Genomic DNA, 23,046 nt, shown 5'->3' with positions numbered 1-23,046 from the left:
AATGCTTATGCATGAATGATACACACACGAGAAAACCAACCTCAACAAAAAAGTGACAAAGCACACGAAGCAAAATCACTATAGTACCTATTCAAAGGAGAGGGTGTTGCTCCTTGCATATTCTTTAGCCAGACTTCGTTAACCTTTGAAAGCACTGAATTGATGAATGTTGCACGAGTCATCACACTTCCAGAAGTAGATCGCTTTGCCACAGTGGATAATGGTTTGGGCCGTGTAACTGCGAAATGAAAAAGTAAAAACAAGTCCATGGATCCATACACTTTATTAGTAGGCAAGTGGAATGATGTGCTGAACGGTCAAACAGCATTATATAAATTGAAAGAAATTGTGCTCAAACTGCATCACGCATGCAGTTCTAGTCAGACACATATCAGACATTCAAGCCTTGTATGTAGTTATAGTTCTTCACTGAACATTGATTTCTATTAGCATAAAACTGCTAACAACCAACTGATTGCAAGAAACAACCTGCAAAATCTGAACTTTACCATCCTGAAAATGCTGCTGAAAGCTCACCCAAAAGATAAAGAATATTAAACAGAAAAGCGAAATCCAGAACAGCGTATTCAATGAAACCCATACTGGTGGTACAAGGGAATATTGGACTGAATTACTTGACAAGCAGCTCATTACGTGGGGGGGCCATGAAGTGGAAGGCAATAAAAAACACAATAATCATTTAAGGTACAGACCAGTATTTTCCCATTCTACTAACTTTTTAGGGTACATCACATAAGATATGCTTAAGAACCTTCTTCAGATGTATCTAATTTGTAGAAAAATTTGTATGGTGCAGATTTCAAAATTTGGTACAAATCCTTAAGTATCAGCTTACCTTCACGTAAAATTGTTAAATGATGGTAAGGTTTCACACGTTCAGTTGCTAGCTTTCTCTGTACCCTTGGAAGCACTTTTCCATACTGTTCCAGGATGGAATTTCTAGCAGCTGTTCTCTCTCGAATTTGAGGATCATGATCATTCTGATAAAACATTAATATTTATATATATTTGTCACTTTCCTTTTTCCCTCATGCTTATGTCTTGTTTTCTGTACATTTGTTCCTTCAGAACTAAACCCTTTCCACCAAACAGAGAAGTTCTACCTTATATGAATCAAAGTGTACTAAAAAGCATAGATCTCTGGTCCTTATAACTAGGCAAAGCAAAGTTTAAATCAAACTAAAAATCTAGATTCACTTGATTATTATTCAAGTTTAGCAATTTTTCCACAAGTTAAACTGAAGTTTTTCCTGATCCTTCAGAGGAGCCATATCCCGTCAGCATAAAACAGCATTTTCTGTTAATGCCGTTAATAACCATGAATTCCAAATGCCTTAAATCGACAGAAGCTCAAGAATAAAGTACACTTATTTAGAGAGTGACAAATGGCTATAATGGTGTTAGGGGTATGGGGCTTGTAGTGGTTAGGACGAGAGAAGAGAGACATATTTATGCTACTTATGACATATTTTCAGGTCCTGTAGCATCCAAACTACTGAAATCAATTAGCATCCCATTTTATGGCAGTTGACTCGATGTCTAATTCTAAGATATCATAACCCAGTGACACAAAAATGTGTGTAAAGGCTAACAATTCTCACATAATCCTTCACATAAAAAGCCAGTTAGATCACATAGTTTGAAAACTGTTTATAAAAGGAGAAGCATATTGCTTCTCCACTGTCATCCTATATCATACTGCTTTACACACTCAACTTTTCATAAATGGAAGTGAGGCGCAATTCTCTTCAGATTTATGAAGGTATATCAGTCTACCCCCTATTGATAAAATTCAGCTGTGCAATAATTTTTTTTAAAAATCAAATTTACATAAGCTTTTCAACTCACCAAACTTGTTTTTAGTGACTGGTTAAGTTGCAAGGCAGGTATATAGTTGGCACGTTGAAGGTGATGTACTAAAAGAAATTCTTGGTTTTGAAGATTTCCACTGTTCTTCAAAAACTTCTCCAGACATTCCTGTGAATAGATGATAAAGATGATGAATTCCAAGCCACTTTGTATGTAACAATTTTACTAGGAGAGCAGCATTAAACTATAGCAAACTTCACAGGTTAAGTATTGAAGGCTTGTTTTTTTAACATTAGTACTTTTATGTTGTAAATATCAATCATGTGTAGGCATTCATTATTTACAAAAGGGATGCATTCATGGAAGACATTGCATTAAGGGAAATTCTTAAAACTGAAAAGGCTATGTGCATGTACTTTGTCCATTTCAGTAATGTATATTCCTTTGAAAAGTCGGCAGTGCATTATAAAGAGTCAATGGTGCCATAGCAAAATTTCATAAATTAAACATTTGTAAATTGAGAAAACATTGTAAATAAGCCTCAAGCAATAGTTCGTTTACAATGTATTATCATGAGTGCTCCTGAATCAGTACAGTGGGTAACCTTCTCAACTCTTAACATGGTGACATGGAGACAAATCTCATCACATGTCTCGTGAAGGTCTTTGTTCACAAATTTGCCATCATGTTTCCCAAAATTCAACAATGCCTACACATCAAAAGAACTTCATTGGCTGTATATTGTTTTGGCACATCTCCATGTCTTTTCTGATGATTCAGCTGGCAAGGCATTATGTAGGCAAGTACATAAGAACATAGCGACAATAGGATCAGGAGAAGGCCACTCGGCCCCTCAAGACTGCCACACCATTCAATGTGGTCATAGCTGATCTGTCCCAGGTCTCGTCTTCTGTTTTGTCTCAGTTCCCCATTGCCCTCAGTTCCCCGATCTTTCAAAAATTTATCAATCTCCCTCCAAAATGGTCTGGAGTCGAGGATTCCAGTGGTTCGCTGGCCTCTTCAAGAAGTTCTTTTGCATCTTATAAGTTTTAAATAACCGCCCCCTAATCTTGTGACTGTAGCAAAGAGAGAAAGGCTCAGAATCCACCTGCAGTTTATGTATTGTTAGCTGACTTTATTCACTGGGCTAGTAGGAATTACACAAAAATAAAACACCAGAGGAGGAGTAGGTCATTCAGTCTTTTGAGTCTGCTCCACCATTCATTACAATCATGACTGTCTCAATACCATTTTCCTGCTCTTTTCCCTTACCCCATGATGCCACTTGTATCTCGGCTTTCTATCTCAAATATATTCAGCAAGAAATTTCTCCTCATCCTGGTTCCAACTGAAATGGCTTACTTTTTATCCTGAAATTATGACTCCTTCATTCTGCATATCCCAGCCTGAGGAATACATCCTCTCCACATCCAGTCTGTCTAGACATTGTATTTTTTTTATGTTTTAGATGAGATTCCCATCTCATTCGTCTGAAGTCTGTAAATACAGGACTAATCAATCCACTCTCTTCTCATACAACAGTCCTACCATACCCAGGAATAAGTATGATGAATCTCTGCTGCACTCCCTTTACAGCAAGTATCCTCATTTAAGGATTTTAAGGACTTAGGGAGATCAAAAACATACACTGAACTTCAGGTGTGGTCTCACTGACATCTTGTATAATTGTGGTAAGATATCCTTGCTCCTCTACTCAATAATCAATGGATTAATTTGGGGATTCAGTCCTTGGGGTAGGGGTTGGTAAGAGCCATGACCTCTCCTCCTGACTGCTCTGTCACACAAGAACTATTATTTAAGTCGGATGTTGGAAAGTGCCAGCTAGCTACCAAACCCAGTAATGAGTCTGCATGGCACTAGAGGGCAAAGTATCCAAGTAGAAAACTGTACAAATTTTGAATACTGTTATCTTTTTGGCTTTAACAGCAATCCTGCTCCAACAGCAAGAGCATTGCTACTAAAAAAATTGGGAAGAAAATATCATTTTCAAATCACACCAAGAAACTAATACCACATTCCAAACTAATGGCTTCTTAATAATTTATGGGTATCTTACCTGTTCAGTCCCAGTAAAAGGGAGTTTAAGTAGCTCTTCCATCAGTCCATTTTCTTGACACAGCTCGTACATGTGCCTCAATAGATCCTCCACATTTATCCTGTTAGCATTTAGTCGAAGTAGATGCCAAGCCTCCACCATAGACCTGAAACAATATGAAAATTACCAAGTAAAATTACAGATGTCTCATATTTTCTTGATTTTAGCTTTAATATTAGCTTTTACACAATGGTTTGCTTTTTTGATTTAACAGGCACAATCTATTTTTCAGAAACTATACAACAAAAGGGTGAATGGCATCAAAAAAGCTGACTTGCAAATATTTCCTTTGGAGCACAAGAACAGGAGTAGTCCATTCAGCATTCTCCACCCCCACTTGTTCTACATCCATTGCCTAACTCCACTCATCTGCTTCAAATTTTAAATTGACCAGCCTTTCAAATCCTTTTTGTAAGGGTTCGATTTTTTTGGAGTTTAAAATGTGCTTCCTCTTTTACCTTAACTGAACACACTAATTGGTTCTACCCCCTTGTTCTGGGCTCCTTCCAACTTACTTTCTTCAGTTTCTTGGCATTAATTAAAATTTGGAAGTTGCTATGGAAAGCACAGAGCAGAATCATACAGTTGTAATGGTAGGGCAAAAGAAAATTGGTAACTTTAGATCAGGTCAGTAAGCCTGGCATCAGTGGCAGTGAAAATGATAATGGAGTGATAATGGAGAACTTAGAAAGGAACACAACAGGATTGGGCATGGATTTATGAAAAGGGAAATTATTTTTGACAAATAAGTTACCACTTTTCTTTAGATTGTATACGCAGGATAGATAAGTAGGAACTAATGGAATGTGATGTTTTTAAGATTTTCAGAAGGCCTTCAATAAAATGCCATGCAAGAAATTATTGAAGAAAATTACAAGTGCACTAGCACATGGGCTGAGGATTGGCAAGTGGACACAAAACAATAGGAGTATAAAGGGTCATTCTTGAGTTGGAAAGCTGCTCATAATCTAAATCAATTATTTTAATGAGGGAACCAAATCTAAGATATCTAAGTTTGTTGATGATACAAAGCTGGGTGGCATATGGGTTTTGAGGAAGATGCAGACAGGCTCAAGGGGGATTCATGCAGGACATGGCAGATGGAATACAATATGGAAAAATAAGATCACCCACTTTGGTGGAAAAAATAAAAAAAGGGCATTTTTTTTTAAATGGTGAGAGACTGATTCAGAGGAGAAGGCTGTACATGAATCACTGATGTTTAATGTGCAGGGATAGCAAGCAATCAGGAAGCCAAATGGTATGCTGACCTTTCTTATAAAATACAAGAGTAAATATGTTTTACTGCAATTTTACAAAGCCCTGATGAGAGCAGATCTATAAAACTGTACTGATCTGGTTTCCCTGCCCAAGGAAAAATATACAAGAGGTGGCTTACCAGATTGATTAGTTGGTTAGTTGGGCTTGTCCTACAAGAAGAGATTAAACCAACCACGCCTACACTCACTGGAGTTTAGAAGAGTGACAGACAAGCTCATTGAACTGTACAAAACATTCAAGGGGCTTCAGAGGATAAATGCAGATGGCATTTCCTTTGATATCTAGAGCCAGGAGTCACGGTCTCAGAATAAGGGGTTGGCCAGAACAGATGTGGAGAAATTGGAAAATTGCCCAGCTACGGTTTGTTCACAAAAGTGAGGACAAATTCAATCTGTCTAATTAGTGCCCAATTAATCTACTCCAAATCATAAGAGCAATGGAACCCATTAAGCAGCACCTTCTCATCAATAATCACCAGGACCACTCAGCTCCAGACCTCATCACAATCTTCATCCAGACGTAGACCAATAAGCTGAATCTCAGAGGTAATGTGACCTTGACTGCATTTGATGAAACGTGGCATTGAGGTGCCCTGGTAAAACTAATGTTAATGGGCATTCTGGTGGCTTGAGTTGTACCTTGCACAAATGATGGGTGGCTGTCAGGGATCGATGATCCCAGCACCAACATCTCTCAAGAAGTTCAACGCCATCCAGGACAAAGCAACTAGTTTGATTGGCATCCCATCACCATCTCAAGCATTCATTCCCACCATCAATGTTACCAATGGTGCAAAGTAGCTTTAATATTTATGTTTACAAAATACACTGCAGTTTACTCAGCCACGCTCCTCAAGACTTGCAAACTTTATCAACAAAGGGCAAGAACAGCAGATGCACGGGAACACCCTGCAAGTGTCACGCCATCCTGACTTTGTAAACATATGGCTGGTTCTCCTTCATTGCTTATTCTGAATCTGGAACTCTCTCTCCAACAGCATCTTCATCAGAAGGACTGCAGTAGTTCAAGTTGGAGGTTCACCAACTCCTTCAAGGACAACAAGGATCAGCAATAAATGCTGGCCTTGCCAGGGATGCCCAGATCCCAAAAATGAATTAAAAAGAAACACTCTTCATTCATGGGTTATGAATTCTTACAGTTCTCTATCTAAGGGCTCTGGCGTCTCAGTCACGGAGTACATTCAGACTGGAGGCTTTTATATGTTAAAGGAATCAAAGGATATGGGGGTTAGCTTGGGAAAGTGGCACTGTGGCAAAAGATCAGCCTTGATCTTAATAAATGGTGGAGCATTTATTAGGGACCACTGCTGTTAAGGCAGGTCAGATTCAAGATAGAAAATCTAAACTAATTTTGGTTACTGGATAATAATGTCTGCTTTTAATAAACATCTGATAACCAAAATATTTAAGGCTACAAGATAACTAATGTTGGGAATGTTTGACAAAAAAACCTCTCGATAGTTATTTAGAGAAATAGATAAACATGCAGAAATGTTCTTTCAAAATCAGTAGGTCCAGTTGTACGATTTATAAATAAAATACCTCCTGGAGCTTAATAGCCTTCAGAATGGAGGATGTCCTGAATGAAAGGCAAGATTACAAAATACATGGCAGTCTCGTGCAAGAGTTCATGTGAAAGCAGAGAAATAAAGAAGATACAGAAGTGTTCTAACAGAGTAGTGAAAAGCAAAATATATAAAAGGAATAGAAGCTGCAACTAGAGAGTGCAATCATAAATTCTCAACAGAAGAAAGCTCAGTTGCTGGAGATTCCAAAATTGGTAATCAGTGATCCATTGGTACAGTTAGTCCACAGCATAAACAGAGAGCAGTGTCCTCTTATTGCTTTGGTAATGTTGCTTTACAGTTCAAACGTGAGTTAGATACAGAGACAAAATATCTGCACAAGCCTGAGATTTTTCTCCCTGCCTTTCCTCCTGAGAAAAGCCCAATGAAGTACAGAAACGTTTATGTGTGAAATGTTGTCAAAACTGCTAATAACATAGCAACTGCATGTACAAGTAAATCTACAACCAGTAAACGAAATAAAGGGATTTTATTGCTAGTGGAAAAATAAACTAAACTGCTGTTATTTCAGTTACCTGTTAAACAGCAGGACAGTGAGGTGAAGTTTAACCTCACTGCTACTAGACATTGAAGGTTTCATTGCCTGCATGTATCGAAGAGCCTTCCTGTACTCTCCTTGGCACATCAAGGCCTGTATGATCCGGACATGCTGCCATGGAGACAGTGATCTGCTGGTAGCTGGATGCAAAATACGATCCAAACCATTCTTAGAAAATAAGGAATAGAAAGAGAAAATCAAAATGTAATATTTTCCAACTGAAGATCACTACTGCAATATCGAGTTTAGACTAACAATTTTTGTGATTGTTCCTGCTCCATTAAATACTAGAAACAAATCTGTTTCACCTAATACTCCTTACATTTAATCTTAAAACAAGTATTTAAGTAGTGGTGTTACAAGCTGGTTAGAGTAGTTTGCTGATGGACAACTGCATGGGGCGTGGGAAACACTATGTACAAGATTGCTGGCAACCTCTGAAATGCTGATGTTGAATATGAACTGTCATCTTGGCTTGGTAAGAGACTGGGGTTTAAGATTTAACAGGGCAATATAAAGCTATTTTCTGTAGGTACCCTCTATGCTACACCTGGCTTACTTATTAGAACTTGCAATCCTTCCATTAAAAGCTTCCACAAGTCCAATATCAACTTAGACACCCACAAATTTTTTTTCTTACAAATCACCCCAACTTTAATGCAATTCCTTTTCACTTTATCATTAAATATAACTACTGAAAAAGCATAAGGTACAACATACCTCAATTCCAGGAATTTGATTTAATTATCAAACTACAGGTGCCAGCAATTTGAAATAAAAATCGAAAATAATGGAAATACTCAACAGATCATGCAGCATCTTTGGGAGAAGGAAAGAGCCAAAGTTTCAGGTTGATGATCTATCAGATGAAATGTGATGGACCAGAAACATTGACTCTTCCTCTCTCTACAGATGCTGCCTAACAGAGTTATACCACGGAAACAGCCCTCAGCCCACCAAGTCAACTCTGATCCATCAATCACCCATTTGCACTAGCCCTGCATTAATCCCATTTTTGTTTTATTCTCCCCACATTGCCTTGATGAGTATTTACTTCATTTTGTGTTTTCATTTCTTAATCTAACGCCTTTCTCAATTTGTAACAAATGGTTTCACACAGACACTGGTGTTTGTGCAACACAATTGGATATAATTTGCTGAATACTCACATAGTAGCTTCCTCGTCTGAAGTACAAAAGGTGTTACCTTCCACAATGGTCCAAGCACAAGAATCATTCTATGGAGCACCTGATTATCATAGTATGTGCCTGGTTCTGGACCACTTAATCTTGTATCTGATAATCCCTATTCTCACCTGAACCCACAAATTCTAAAACTATGCTGGAGTGGCAGATTCCTCCATGATCACCACTCAAACACGAAAGAAGCTCCCTCAATTCTCAGCAGCATGGCTCTGGCTGCAGCAAATCCTGGCATTGTGTAAACAGCATTGCACTGGGCAATAAAAAAAAACCTAGCCCACAAAAGAGCTAAAAGAAACCTATGACATCAAATCAGCTGAGTCAATTATCAAAGTCAAATCCGACTGCTACCTGGGAGCCAGTGTGAAGCTGACGAACCAAATGGCCTCCTTTTAGTTATTTTAAGATATTAAAATAAAAAAAATGTATAATATGCAAGTCTCATCGACTAGAAAGAACTCCAAGTGAGATGGAACTCCAAGTGAGATGGAAACCCTTGATGAGGGCCAATAATTTAACTTGGCATTCATACTGGACTCAATTAGGAACAAAATGTTGGAGCACAGTCAAAGCACTGCTGGCAAACCTCTGGTCAGCAGTTTTTGGACTTTTTGGTTTGTGTGTACATTTGCAAGAACCCCAAAACTGCTGGCACAGTACAGCAAAATGCTGACATTTATACACAAAACTTGCCCATTATTTTTTTACCCCACATCCTTAAGTCTTATCTTCAAATATCCTGTATGCATCCACATCATCAATTTTTAAAAATGCCACTTTCATTATGGGGCTGCCCAAGGCTTGAACTGATCCGCAATCTAGTCACTTCCCTTTCCCAACAAAAACATGTTATGCATGTGCCTCTCTGTATAGCTCTTAGGTGCTCAACCCATTACATCTGTATCCTCCTCCACCCATCAACTGTTTGTTTTTTTACACAGCAACTTTATTATTGATATGGATTCCTACTATTGGGTATGTCAAAGTCGACCCGCGCTTCTGTAATGAATCAGACGACAGCAGAACCAAAGAACTTACGATAAAAGCTTTATTAGTTTTCGCTAGCGGGAGTGGGGGGGGGGATACAGAGGAAGAGTAAACAGTGTAACCCTAACTCTGTACTGATCCTCACTCAAAGAAGACTCGGCTACAGCGTATCTTTATACCAGTTTTCACAGGCAATTGTTTACATAAAGTTTTTAGCATACCATTAACCCTTGCATTCCCAGCTTTTACAGGTATTTCATCCAAAACTGCACAAAACATTCTGAAAACAGTGGCTACAATCACAAGCTTTGAATAGTGCAGTTTGACTTTTGGTCAGCACCTCCAGCTTTGGCTGGCAACAACTCCAAATTCTTATAAAACTTTCAAGAATCATATTATTTCAAAATTCCTACTTTCATTGCCTTTTGAGAAATTAGTATATGGAATAAAGATACTATGGAAAAAAAACTCTTAGATAGACCAAATATCCTCCTCCATCTGAATCTACCTTATGATGTCCTTATCTACAGGCGCGCCTAAAATAGTCAATGCTATTTTGCACAATCAATCCCTAACTTAGTATAAATGCAGACAGCTTCTAGTCTGGATACATAAAAGATATAGTTTTTTTTAAAAAAGCATCTTCATATATTTTTCACTGTTATCTACACGTGTTTGAATCTTAACAAAAGGGTTTGTTCTCCTATCACATTGTCTTCATTTGTGAAGAATGGGTCCAAGCAATTGAATTGCTAAACAAAGTTCAAATTAAAGAATAAATAAAAAGTTCCTACACTGCTCAGATTGTGTCATCCTATACCCATCACCAGATGTACTACAATGGTTAGTATAGATGGGCTCATAAAAGCCTGTAAATTACCTTATACAATTTTAAAATAAATAATTTTACCTAGCCCCCTTATAACTTCACGAGGAAAATAAATTAAAAAGATGGAATTTATTCCTGGTGTCACTTACCTCATGATCATTGTGATCCAAAAGCCAAAATCCTTGGATGAGGTTCACCAGACCCACAGGTATGGCAAAAGCAGGTGGGAAGGATTCAATGGAAGACTCGTTCTTGTTAGGAACAGATGAGAGAATATCCAACAGAAGATAAATAGCCTTAAAATTAGGAGGTCAAGGTTCCAAAACACTACACAATGACCCATAACCAATTACTCAGACAATTAAGATCACAACAGATGGCCAGATATTCATCAATCAGCTGATGGCCAAAATTCAATAGGTTTCTCCAGAAAGAATATGGTGTACTTATATTAGCCTCTTAACATTTTCTTCAAAGTCATGCAGCTGGCAGAACATAACTCCAGCTTCACAAGTTAAGATATACAGTATGCATCAGCCAGCAATACATGTGCCAAAGACACCATCACTTACTTGAAGCTGCTAGAAAGACTTCACACAAAATTCCCTCCTCACTATCAAGTAACCTGAGTTTGGCAAATTATCTTCCAAACAAGGACTTCCATTTACATTTTTCTCACTAGAATGGATATAGATTACCAGAACCTTGATTATCAACAGATTCCCTGGCCCTTATTGGGGACAAATTTGATATCATACCACGTCAAAACAGTTTGTACATCTTCAGTATTTTCAGGTAAACGCTGTACTACTTGGCTACTCAGGAAGCATTGCGTAAACTGAGCATAATCTCACGATGCAGAAATTGTTTGCAGAATCACTGGAGCAGAAAGGCATCACATAACTACACAAGAAAGATTAAACTTGAAGGATACAATGGCATGCTTTGTCGTCTCATCTACATTCTCCAGTAAATATACATCAAGAAGTGCCTATTATTAAAAACAAAGATCAGTTTAACATTTGCAACATTTCTAATGATTCGTATAGGATTGTGATTCATGAATTTAACTTTACATGAAGCGTTGATGGTGGGTATTTTCCTGTTCCTCCTTCATCCTTCTTCCACAATTGTTCTATGTGATCCCCAGTCTCTGATACCATCCCATCAATTAACAGGCAGTCTGAACACCATTTGCCTCTGGATAAAGCAAAGTTACAATAGGAATGTCAACCACTCTAAATTATCTTAGCCAATATTTTTTCTAAATATGTTTCCTCAAAATATAAATTTTCAGAGAAAACCAAGAAACTATGATCTAGGAGCAAATAAAATCCAAGATGGAGTTTGAGTGTACTTATTTATCAGTTCTAATGATCATAGTATTTCACATTTAATTTCCAAAAAAGTTAATTAGAAACATACTTTGACAAACGCTCCAACTTGTGTCGTCTGTTGGTATAATAGTTTTGTATTACTGGATAGTTGTAGAGGGGCCTGGATAATTGTAATAGATCAGCATCATCTAAGAGAAAAGCAAATGGCATGTTCATGAACTGCATAGGCTTACCAAGCACAGCGGTTAAAATACGGTTATTTTGATTTAACTGGTAAGAATTTTTATAAAATATCCCGAGCTTACCTGAACCCTCTGGAAGTAATCCTGCTCGACAGAACCATAAAACAACTTGCGCATATTGCGAAAGCAGAGTGCCTACGATACGCTTGTTCATTAAGTCAACCAGTCCTGTTTGAAGAATGCTTCATTATTAGCAAGCTTAACAAAAAGATATACATCTTGAATATCATTTGTCATTAATATATAAAAAAAGCTCCAAAGCTAAACATTCAGCTAGCATCCCTAGCATCCATCCTTTTCATTGCCAAGTATGAACAAACTAGTTAAAAATCACTGGAAAAGTTGCCCCAAAATGTTCATTTGTGGGTTACTGCCACTTAAAAAGATGGGAAGTATTTGGTATTTAATTGTTAGTGTGATTAAGGAAACTTAATTAACACAGGGTTTAAAATATTACTGAGCACAATACAAAGGAACGACAGCTGTAACAGTTAAACACACACCTCGCTCAGTCAACTCCTGGGCCTCTGTAAGGAAACAGCTAACAATGGTGGTGAGGTTGCTAAGTAACATCTGGCAGTGCTGTAGAGACTGGAGTGTGTGTGGGTCAATGAAGTGGCACGATCCATCAAAAAGTGGGATACCTAGTAGTTAAAGAACAAAGTGAGACAATCTAGAGTTATGAATACAGCAACATTTTCAAAACAACCTTGAATATCTTTCAGAACTGTTAAATCTCAATGGCAGACTTATAGTACTCGCATTAATCAGCATCCTAATAAAGATAACCAAATTACAATTTAATTTCATTTTCACTAATTAATTTGGGATGCCCCACTTGGCTCACACCAACAGAAACATATATACAAGTTAATGATGCCAGCCACATTATAGAAGGGAGTTTCTGAGTAAACACTTGCTTCTTCCAGACAAGGAGCAAATGACTAAATTTTTTCCAAGACAAATATGCTCAAGATTGATTTGCCCACCTCTCAGGAACTAGATATACACACTTTAGAGAGCTGAAGGTAGATCACCAGAATAAATGCCTGAGAACATGCAAAAAAGGGATTTTAAGCAGCTTGTTATAGAGTTAAGTAAAATACAAATCCCTTATTTTAAACAAAAGTTATAGATAACAAATCTTCATGAACGTTAAGTACCCAAAATATAAATGGCTTGATCCACTGGTGAAATGTTAAATTTAATTTGGTGTTAGTCAAGTAAACTATATAAATAAGACTCCTGTTTCTTCCTGAAAGGGTTAAAATGCACTTTTCAAACATTTAATTCATCCATTAACAGTGCATGGTAGCAGGACTACTGTTGGAGCCAAGTTTTAATAGTATGGGGCAATTTAAAAAAAAATCACACTTTTTTGACCAGTTCATTTGGCTCAGACAAGAAAATCTCAGAGGCGTTTTAATGGTTAACCACACACAGAGACTAATATCATTAATTAGATACGTACGCAAGGCAACTAATTAATAGTCTAACATCACAAAACCAATTGATCAAAGTCTTTCAAAGTTACTAACTCAGTTCTTGGTAACTGCCACAAAACCAATCAAATGCTTGGAGACAAGAAAACTTTCAATTTATTCTGGATTCTCAGCTTGGCTTTCTACAAAGCATACATGGTGGAGAACAGCAAGTGAAGAAAAAGTGAATTCAGAAAATTCAGTAAAAAAGTGAAGAACAGTAAATTCCTTTTAGCTGTGTAGCTTCTTCAACCCTGGGCTGTTGGGAGGAGGAGGGGTGGAGGGGGAGGCGTGGGGGTGGGGAGAGGAGGGGTAGGGGAAGGGGAAAAAAGTACAAAAAGGAGTCAGGTACAGTGGGAGATAGACTGAGAAAGGACCAAACTGGATGGCAGAAATACAAGATTTTGGGAGGTTTTTTAAAGAGCAGAGAGAAATGGCAAGCTTGACAAGTTAAGCAAATGAATTCCAGATAGAATCTTTGGCTGTACTACCCCATTTATTAACAGTGAAATGTGGGAATGTTGGCAAAGTGCAGTAGATGGCGAGGTGGGGTAGCCATCCAGAATCAAGGCTACAAACAGACCAACACAAAGTCCCACTATGAGAGACCAAGACTGGCTACAGCAGCAAGAGTTTGATTTCGAAGGAATTTATGTTTAGGTACAAGTGAATGGCTCAGGAGTTTTGAGAATAATACTTCATTTCGCCAAAAATCTCAAAAAGTGATTAAAGCACACACGTATATGCTGTGTCCTGAGAGCACATGGTGATAACATATGTCCATTAAGATTTTTTTTAAATTATACAAATCTAGATTCCTCACGGATAAAAAATTGTTTAAATCCAAAGTACTGGAAAACTCTAAAGATATAAAAGATACAAAAACTTGCCACGTCACCTTTTTAAATTAACTTATTTCTCAACACATACACACAAATCAAAGAGCACATGCATATATCTAGAAATTAAAACCAGTAATAATGAAACTCCTATAAAGGTAGAGACAGTATATATCTGAGTCTCTTTGCGTTCAGCTTCCGAGCACAAATTTGTGCTTTATGTTTCACAGACAGAGCTATTACTTACTGTAAATTATTTTTTAATCCTAAAAGTGATAAAAATTGGTTGGGGGGGGGGTAACCCACAGTATTAATTTAGATGATTAACTGGTTATAGATTAATATGCTGAGAAATACAATACTTTTCTTCTATTGATGGATAGAAGATTAAAGTGGAGCACAAAAAAAAACACCAGGCCATGAAAATATCTTCATAGGTGTGAAAGGTCTTCATTTGAAAAGCTAAACAGCTTGGAAATACAGAATTTGAATGACTGAATTTGCACCACAGAAGCCAATACACTAGTTTAAAATGTGAAAGGCTAAGAAAACCCCAGAAATAAATAACATTCACTAGCTGGGTACTTACAAGTGTTGTCCAGTTCCTCTTTTGTACGAGTTATTTTTTTCCAGGTCCACTCGAGCACAAAACGCAGACTGGCAGATGACCTGGGTTGTTCTTGTAGAGAATTTTAAAAAGTCACAAGACATAACAGAATCACAGATTACACACTTAACTAAAAACAACATTGTACATAAGTTTAAGATTTTTCAGTATCCTCAAACTACATTTTTTGCTATTCATTGAATTGAAATGTCAAGTTGTATCCTACTGGATTTCAATTCCAGAAAATTCAGCTACTCTTTGCTCAAATTATTGAAGTAATAGGGAAGGAATTAGTATTGAATGAAAATAAGATCAATTTATTTTGGTATTTTCATTCCTCATGAATTAAATCCAAGGTCAGATGAGTGAGTTTGATGAATTTAATTTTATGACATGTCCTTCAAACTCGATAGAGTCTTGGTTGTTCACCAAGTTAAAAAAAATCATTTTGTAGCAACACTATGACCACTTTGCACTAAAATAGTATTTTTTTTGTTCTAATTGTGTCCTTTCTTGTAAACTTTATATACAATTTATATTTATGTTTTTCTGACAAATCCTGCTTGTATGATGGTATGTGCCCATGATGCTGCTGCAGGTAAGTTTTTCTTTGCACTTGTACATACTTGTATTTGTGCATATGACAATAAACTCCACTTTGACTTTTGAACAGCAGTGTATGAAAAGATTAATGATGCTAAATGAAATGTATAGAGATTGGATGCAAAAGGTAGCAAAAGCAGCTTTATTTCTTAGTATAGACAAACAATAGGCAAATCTGAGCTGCACCCTTTAGCTTTTATTTTATTGTCAATTTACAAAATTATATAGTGCTGAATACTATTTTAGGTCAGGCCATTACTTGGAGAACAAAAGAGGTGAAGGTGGTAGACAACTGTCTATTAACTCTTACTGACAAATATATTCTTACTCAATGTAATTTCTTCAGATGGCCAACATGAAATGTTGATACCCGAATGAAATAATGGTGACTATGGGAAATTTAAACCAGACAAAGTAACTTACAACAAACAAAAGAAAACCTGGATATACCTTAATACCACAACACTTTACTATTGGACTCATGCCTGGACTTAAACAGCCTTCAGTAAAGCATATAGTATGAGACTGAAAACAGTTGGCCTAATATTTACAATACACTCTCCCACCTCCCCTAAGCAGATCACTTGTTTGACCCACTGAGTTCCTCCAGCAGATTGTTTGTCCCAACCTGCTGTCACCTTACACCCCTCCTCAGACTCCTGTCTCACCACTCCCCTTCCCCTCTTTATACTGGCCATCTCACCTCTCCATTCTCAGTCCCATTGCAGGGTTTCGGCCCAAAATGTCGACAATTCCTTTCCTCCCACAGATGCTGCTTGACCCACTGAGTTCTTCAAGCAGATTGTTTGCACCCACCCCTCCTCACTTGCATACTTCAGCACAGCTTTAGCTAGTTGAGTATCCCAAAACATCTTCAGAAGCTACAGGAATAGCAGGCCATTCAGCCCCTTTAGCTCAATCAATCCCATTCAATTTTCTATCAATTGGAAGATTCAACCAACACACCTGAACAGATTATTAAGGTGGCCAGAATAAGATGCTGCAAATTGAAACAGCAGCTGAAAAAGCAATATTTTCAAATTGTACTTCTTAAGTTTACCCATAATTGTCATATTCGATTACAAGATCAAAGTGAAAATTCAATACTTAAACATTTGTTTCAAATGCTTTCAGGTGGCTTACCTTCTGTCGTCCATTGTTTGATGCACCCAGTTATTAAACCCAAAGAACTAGATTCCACAGCTGCTGACAAAATGGCTTCAAGCTTTTCCTCCTTAAAAAGAGAAAAAAAATCATTACAATTGGATTTGCAATCCAGACATTCTGATTCCATTTTAAAACACCTGCTTCTACAGGATAATCAAAAGACCCTGTAAAGTGAATCAGTACCTCATCTGCACCTTAAACACAAGCAGGTTGCTAGGTTAATTGACCACTGTAAATTGCCCGTGTAGGTGAGTGGTAGAATCGGTGTGTGGGGGGGGGGGGGGGGGGGGGGTGGAGTTGATGAGAATGTGGGAAGAATAGAAGTGGGAATAGTGTAGGTTTGGTCTAAATAGGTGCTTGATGGCATGGACTCAGTGGGCTGAAGGACAAGTTTCCATGCTGTATCTCTCTCTCTGAGCACCTCACATGAAAAGCAACTTGACAGTGAACTTGAAACACAAGAGATTCTGCAGATGCTGGAATCTGGAGCCGCAACAGCCAGGACATCTTGGCGCCAGCCACTGCAACAGCCAGGATCTCCCGGTGGCCAGCCACTTCAATTCCACTTCCCATTCCCATACTGACATGCTTGTCCACAGCCTCCTCTGCTGCCACCTTGAGGCCAGATGCAGGGTGGTGAGCAACACCTCACATTCCGTCTTGGTAGTCTCTAACCTGACGGTATCAACATCGATTTCTCCAACTTCCAGTAACCCCACCACCCCCATTTTCCCCGTTCCCCCCTCCCTTTGTTTTCCCACTCATCCCTTCTCTTTCCCCTCCCCCACCTGCCCATTACCTCCTTTTGGTTCCCCATCTCTTTCCCTTTATTCCATGGTCTACTGTCCTATCCTACAGTATTCCTCCTTCTTCAGCTCTTTGCCTCTTCCACCTATCACCTCCTAGCTTCTCACATCATTCCTTTCATTCCCTCCTCCCCCACTCACCTACCTTCCCCCTCACCCACCTACCTTCCCCCTCACACCTCAACTCCTGTATCACAAGCCAGCTTGTGCTCCTCTCCCTCCCCCCACATTTTTATTCTGGTTTCTACACTCTTCCTCTCTAGTCCTGAAAGGCCTTGACCCAAAACATAGACTGTTTATTTTCCTCCATAGATGCTGCCTGTCCTGCTGAGATCCTCCAGCATTTTGGGTGTTGTTGACAGTGAACTTCAATTCAAAGTGAAAAATTACATGGTTTAGCCACAGAGCCTGTGTTATTTGGCATAAAAATAGGTCCTTTGGCTCACAAAGTCTGCACCAACCGTCAAGCACCCATTTACACTGATTCTACACTAATCCCATTTTATTTCCCCCACAATCCCATCAACTTGCCCCAATTCCACCACTCGCTTACAGAGTGGGCGCAATTTACAGCAATAAATTAACACATCAACTTGCATGTCTTTGGGATGTGGGAGGGAACCACAGCACTCAGGAAAAAGCCCACATAGTACAGGGAAAACATGCAAACTCCACATATACAGCAAATGGAGAAGGTCAAACTTGCGTAGCTGGAACGGAGATGAAGCAGTCATACAAATGTACCACTCCCAAAATGCCAGAGTTCAAGAGAGCTTCTCTTTAAAAGGCATTAATGAATTTTCAGTGATTTGAACATTAAATGTCTATTGTCCCATTTAGGAAACCTACCCAACACTTAAACGTCACAGACCATGCGACAAATCAGAAAATTAACTAACTTTGATTAAATAGGAGAAAGTTCCATATCAATTTTCCTCTCTTTACCTCATTTCTCTAAAACTATATTGAAAAAATTGAAAACCTCCTCTCCAATCAAGCTACAAAACGGTTGCAAAAAAAAAATTTAGTTGGAAAACAAACTGGGCCTTACTCATATTGCTGACTAATTGTTCATGCTTAAGTCATCTGACAGAGATGACTAAAATAACAGATTCATTCTCATCATTAAAGGTCAAAAATGATGTATCCAACAATCTTGCTGCTCAATAGGTTTATCTATTTAGTTCTGAAAAACTTAGGTTATATAAAAAAAATTACACAGAACTTTGGTTATTTATTCATAGGATGCAAACATCATTGGCATCAGATGAGACTCTAGAAATGAGGAGATAGATAAGTCAAAGAATATATACTGAATTAATGTAACTAAAAAATTAACAGAAGTGTAACAATCATTTGTAAGGTTCAAAGCTGTTTGGTAAAAACATCACACAATAAATTATTTCAGTTATTGCAAGTGTGTTAAATTTGCCTCAACTAACAGGATGCCCTTAAATTCTCCACTTCTTTATCCCTCTTCCCTGCTTAAGATGCTCAAAACCTATTCTCATTTGTCTTAATATTCCCATTTTGTTTCAGAGCTCTCCTGAAGCATCTTATGACATTGAAGATGCAATCTGAAGGAAGTTTGTTGTTCCATAGAGAATAAAGCAAGGAAAGACCTTTTCAAAAAAAAAGTAGGAAACATTTAATGAATCATTTCACTGCCTTAAGTAAAATAATGAAATCCAACCTGACAATAAGTTGCAGAGGTACAGATCAATAATTCATTTTTAAAGTTATTGTAACTTCCAAGGATTTATTATACTTAATCTTAGAAATCAATGAAAGAAAAATACTCATTAGAATGAAGTCTATATTATTTCATACTAAAAATGAGACCACAAAAGCTCAAGTACAGGAAACAGTGTTTACCTTTCCTTTGCTATTAATTTACACAAGACAAAAAAATGTTAATAACTTTCACTCTACTTACTTGTGACAGACATGAAGGCTGTACATCTGCAAGTCTTGGAGACAAAAGCCCAGCCATCAGGCAACGACTATAACCGTCAGGTATAGCTTCACTAAGAAAAGGACCAGCTTTCTTCAAATAATTCAATGTCTACAAAACACGTTATCAAAAGTTCAATGGCCGACAGTCTTTCAATAAAATCCTATCAAAATAAACATTAGCCCAATAGAGAGTATTTTCTTAAAAGAATGGGAGAGCTCGAAGTTCCAATTTCCTATAGAAGCTAAGTGCAGACTATTGCAAATAAGGACAAACTTATGAACAAATTTCAAAATCTGTTTGGTAGCAGTTAACTAAAGAAAGCAATTACTACCATCAAATTACATTGGCAAGTCTCCAGGATTTAAAAAAAAACCCTAGATGTCAAAGAGCAACCTGAGCAAATGATACCATATTTCCTATCTCCTTGTAACATAGGCCATTGTGTCTATGCCAGCCCACAGAGTAATCCCCTTCCCCCACTAATTTTCCCCTGTAACCTATTCTCCTTATATTCTACCAGTAATCTACATACTAGACACAATTTAGAGCAGACAATTAACCTAATCGTTAAGATGTGGGAGAACACTGAAGCATCAGGGGGAAGCCCACGTGGTCACAGGGAGAACATGCAAACTCCATAGAGACAGCACTGGAAGTCAAGAGTGAACCCAGGTCACTGGTGCTATGAGGCAGTGGCTCTACTAGCTGCACCATTGTATCCATTTGCTGCCTTTGAGCAAGTGGAAGAAGAAATAAAGCCAGGATCCAGTTAAGTGAATTATAAGAATTAATATATTAGAGTCAATCGAGCTTCCTAGTCAAGGTACTAAGGATATCACTCAGTGTCTGTGGAACTGCAGGAGGAAGGTCCAAGGGGAACTCCTTAATGGTACCAATGATGATAACACCCTGCAGGCAGAATTTAAGGAGTTAGGAAAGAGATTAAGCAGGACCTCACTCTCCAGAGTACTCCCTGTACTACACAAGTCACGATGGAAATAGGAGGATAATACATAGAACAGGGCTAGAGAGAGTACCGGAGAGAGGTCTTTATCTTCCTTGGACTCCTAAGCCAATTCTGGAGGAAGACATTTATGTATTGGCTGGATAGAATGTGTCTCAGAGATGGGACCTGGGTTGTCACAGGAAAGTTCATTGATACTGTAGAGTCCCGATTGATAAAGTGGTCAAGAACTTGGGACAGAATGGCAATGGGTAAATAAACTAAACAAGTGACAACACAAAACTTGTACATGGTGCATCTAGTGTCTAGAATGCAGCAAGTGATTAGGGGCTGTGATGCAGGCAGGCTCAACTGCAGCTTTCAAAAAGGAGTGTGGAATTGAAATATTATTGTCACTTGTACCAAGGTACAATGAAACACTTGTCTTGCATACTGTTCATACAGATCAATACACTACACAGTGCATTGAGGTGGTACAAGTTAAAACAGTAACAGAATGCAGAATAAAGTGCAACAGCTACCGAGAAAGTGGCAGTGCAGGTAGACAATAAGGAGCAAGGTCATAACGAGGTAGATTTTGAGGTCAAGAGTCCATTTTATTGTACTAGGGAATCATTCAATAGCCTTATAACAGTGGGATAGAAGCTGTCCTCGAGCATGGTGGCACGTGGTTTCAGGCTTTTGTATCTTCTGCCTGATGGGAGAGGGGAGAAGATAGAATGTGGGTGGGGTCTTTGATCATGCTGGTTGCTTTACCAAGGTAGCGAGAAATATAGACAGAGTCCTTGGAGGGGAAGCCTGTACTCCCATGATGTGCTGAGCTATGTCCACAACTCTCTGCAGTTTCTTGCAGTCCCGGGCAGAGCAGTTCCATACCAAACCATGATGCATCCAGATAGGACACCTTCTATGGTGCATCAATAAAAAGTTGGTGAGTGTCAAGGAGGACATGCCAAATTTCTTTAGCCTCCTGAGAAAGTAGAGGCGCTGGTGAGCTTTCTGGGCCATGGCGTTTATGTGGTTGGACCAGGACAGGTTATTGGTGATGTTCACTCCTAGGAACTTGAAGCTCTCAACCCTCTCGACCTCGGCACCGTTGATGTAGATGGGTGCATGTGTACCGCCCTCCTTCCTGAAGTCAATGACCAGCTCTTTTGTTTTGTTGACATTGAGGGAAAGATTGTTGTCATGACACCATATCACTAAGGTCTCTATCTCCTTCCTGCACTCCGACTCATCATTATTCGAGGTATGGGCCACTACGGTGGTATCACCTGCAAACTTGTAGATGGAGTTAGAGCAGAATCTGGCCACGCAGTCATGGGTACATAGGGAATAGAGTAGGGGGCCGAGAACGCAGCCTTGTGGGGCACCGGTGTTGAGAATAATTGTGCCGGAGGTGTTGCTGCCTATCCTTACTGATTGCAGTCTGTTGGTCAGCAAGTTAATGACCCAGTGGCAGAGGGAAGTGTTGAGTCCCAGGTCTTGGAGTTTGGTGATGAGTTTGCTTGGAATTATAACGTTTATTGATTCCAGCTCCGCATTCAACAATAGTCTAACATAGGTGCCTTTACTGTCTAGATGCTCCAGAGATGAGCGTAGGGCCAGGGAGGTGGCATCTGCCGTAGACCTGTTTCAACAGTAGGCAAATTGCAGTGGGTCGAGGTTTTCTGGGAGGCTGGAGGAACTGGATAAGTAACTGGAAGGAAGGAATTTGTTGCCCTATGGCCTTAGGGCGTAGAATGGGATTAGCTAGACTGTTCTTACAGAGAACTGGTGTGGATTTGATGGGCCAAATGGCCTCCTTCAATGCTGCAACCATTCTGCAATATCAAATTAATTACAATCAGACCCAAGCCACAGCCATTACTGCATGAATCAAAACAAACCCCAAATATTGAAAATATAGCATCAGAAACTTAAATAGTAGTAACTACAGACAAATCAAAAAAATGTTTAAAATAGGCATAAAAGGATCAAATTACAATCAATTTAATATCTAAATAACAATGGGTCAGTTTAACCTGAACTTAACCAATTTTAAAATGATTAGGGCTGTCATTTTTTCACGCACACTACCTCAAATAAGTAAACGCTATTGAAATAGTGCTGCATTAAATACTGTTCTGACAGTTTCACTAAAACTCACCTCTTTTTGAAACCCAGAACCTGTTATATGTACAAGTCCAGTATTTAGCAAACAAGTTGCATCTACAAACAGAAAAAAAACATTTAGAACACCATAGAAAAGTTAACTTTTTTTAAAAAAATAGTATCTTGAACATAATTTTGCTCACCCAAGTTTAATTCTAGTTTACTTTCTGCCATTTAAGCCAAACTACATGGATTAAAATCCCACATCATATAATTTTAGTTAGTGCCATTCACATTTTAGCCATCAACAGACTCAACAGAGAAAGTAAACCTACAATAAGAGATTATCAGCTAAACCAGAATAGACTGAAATACATGAAGAACAATAATGAAGAGTTCCAGGAGAGAAATCAAAACCCCTCAAATGTTCCTGTGCTAAAAAGCCCACAAAAGTATGCAAAAACACCTGGCTGCCTTCTCTCTGCCATTCACATTTTTATGTTACAATCAAAGAGTGAAGTTACACTTAGTAAAACATCCCAAGACACTTCAGAGTAAAT

General features: G+C 38.4%; 1 protein-coding gene across 4 annotated transcripts in view; it reads right to left on the bottom strand.

Annotated features, from left to right (window-relative positions):
- ahctf1 (AT hook containing transcription factor 1) overlaps nucleotides 1–23,046 on the bottom strand; it is a 101,694-nt gene that overhangs the window by 25,410 nt on the left and 53,238 nt on the right. For all 4 annotated transcript variants that reach the window (XM_052012157.1, XM_052012156.1, XM_052012159.1 and 1 more), the window contains 15 exons: nucleotides 22,542–22,603; nucleotides 19,408–19,536; nucleotides 16,642–16,732; nucleotides 14,878–14,967; nucleotides 12,472–12,612; nucleotides 12,032–12,136; nucleotides 11,815–11,914; nucleotides 11,466–11,589; nucleotides 11,324–11,380; nucleotides 10,539–10,685; nucleotides 7,349–7,539; nucleotides 3,908–4,052; nucleotides 1,870–1,998; nucleotides 857–1,001; nucleotides 88–238 (listed from right to left, as the gene is read on the bottom strand). In XM_052012157.1, coding sequence (XP_051868117.1) covers nucleotides 88–238; nucleotides 857–1,001; nucleotides 1,870–1,998; nucleotides 3,908–4,052; nucleotides 7,349–7,539; nucleotides 10,539–10,685; nucleotides 11,324–11,380; nucleotides 11,466–11,589; nucleotides 11,815–11,914; nucleotides 12,032–12,136; nucleotides 12,472–12,612; nucleotides 14,878–14,967; nucleotides 16,642–16,732; nucleotides 19,408–19,536; nucleotides 22,542–22,603 — 1,807 coding nt within the window. The remainder of the gene's footprint in view (nucleotides 1–87; nucleotides 239–856; nucleotides 1,002–1,869; nucleotides 1,999–3,907; nucleotides 4,053–7,348; nucleotides 7,540–10,538; nucleotides 10,686–11,323; nucleotides 11,381–11,465; nucleotides 11,590–11,814; nucleotides 11,915–12,031; nucleotides 12,137–12,471; nucleotides 12,613–14,877; nucleotides 14,968–16,641; nucleotides 16,733–19,407; nucleotides 19,537–22,541; nucleotides 22,604–23,046) is intronic.

Source organism: Pristis pectinata, chromosome 3, assembly GCF_009764475.1.
Source record: "Pristis pectinata isolate sPriPec2 chromosome 3, sPriPec2.1.pri, whole genome shotgun sequence".
Lineage (NCBI taxonomy): Eukaryota > Metazoa > Chordata > Chondrichthyes > Rhinopristiformes > Pristidae > Pristis > Pristis pectinata.
Note: the sequence above shows the minus strand (reverse complement) of the source record. Positions and strands in the feature narration are given on the sequence as shown.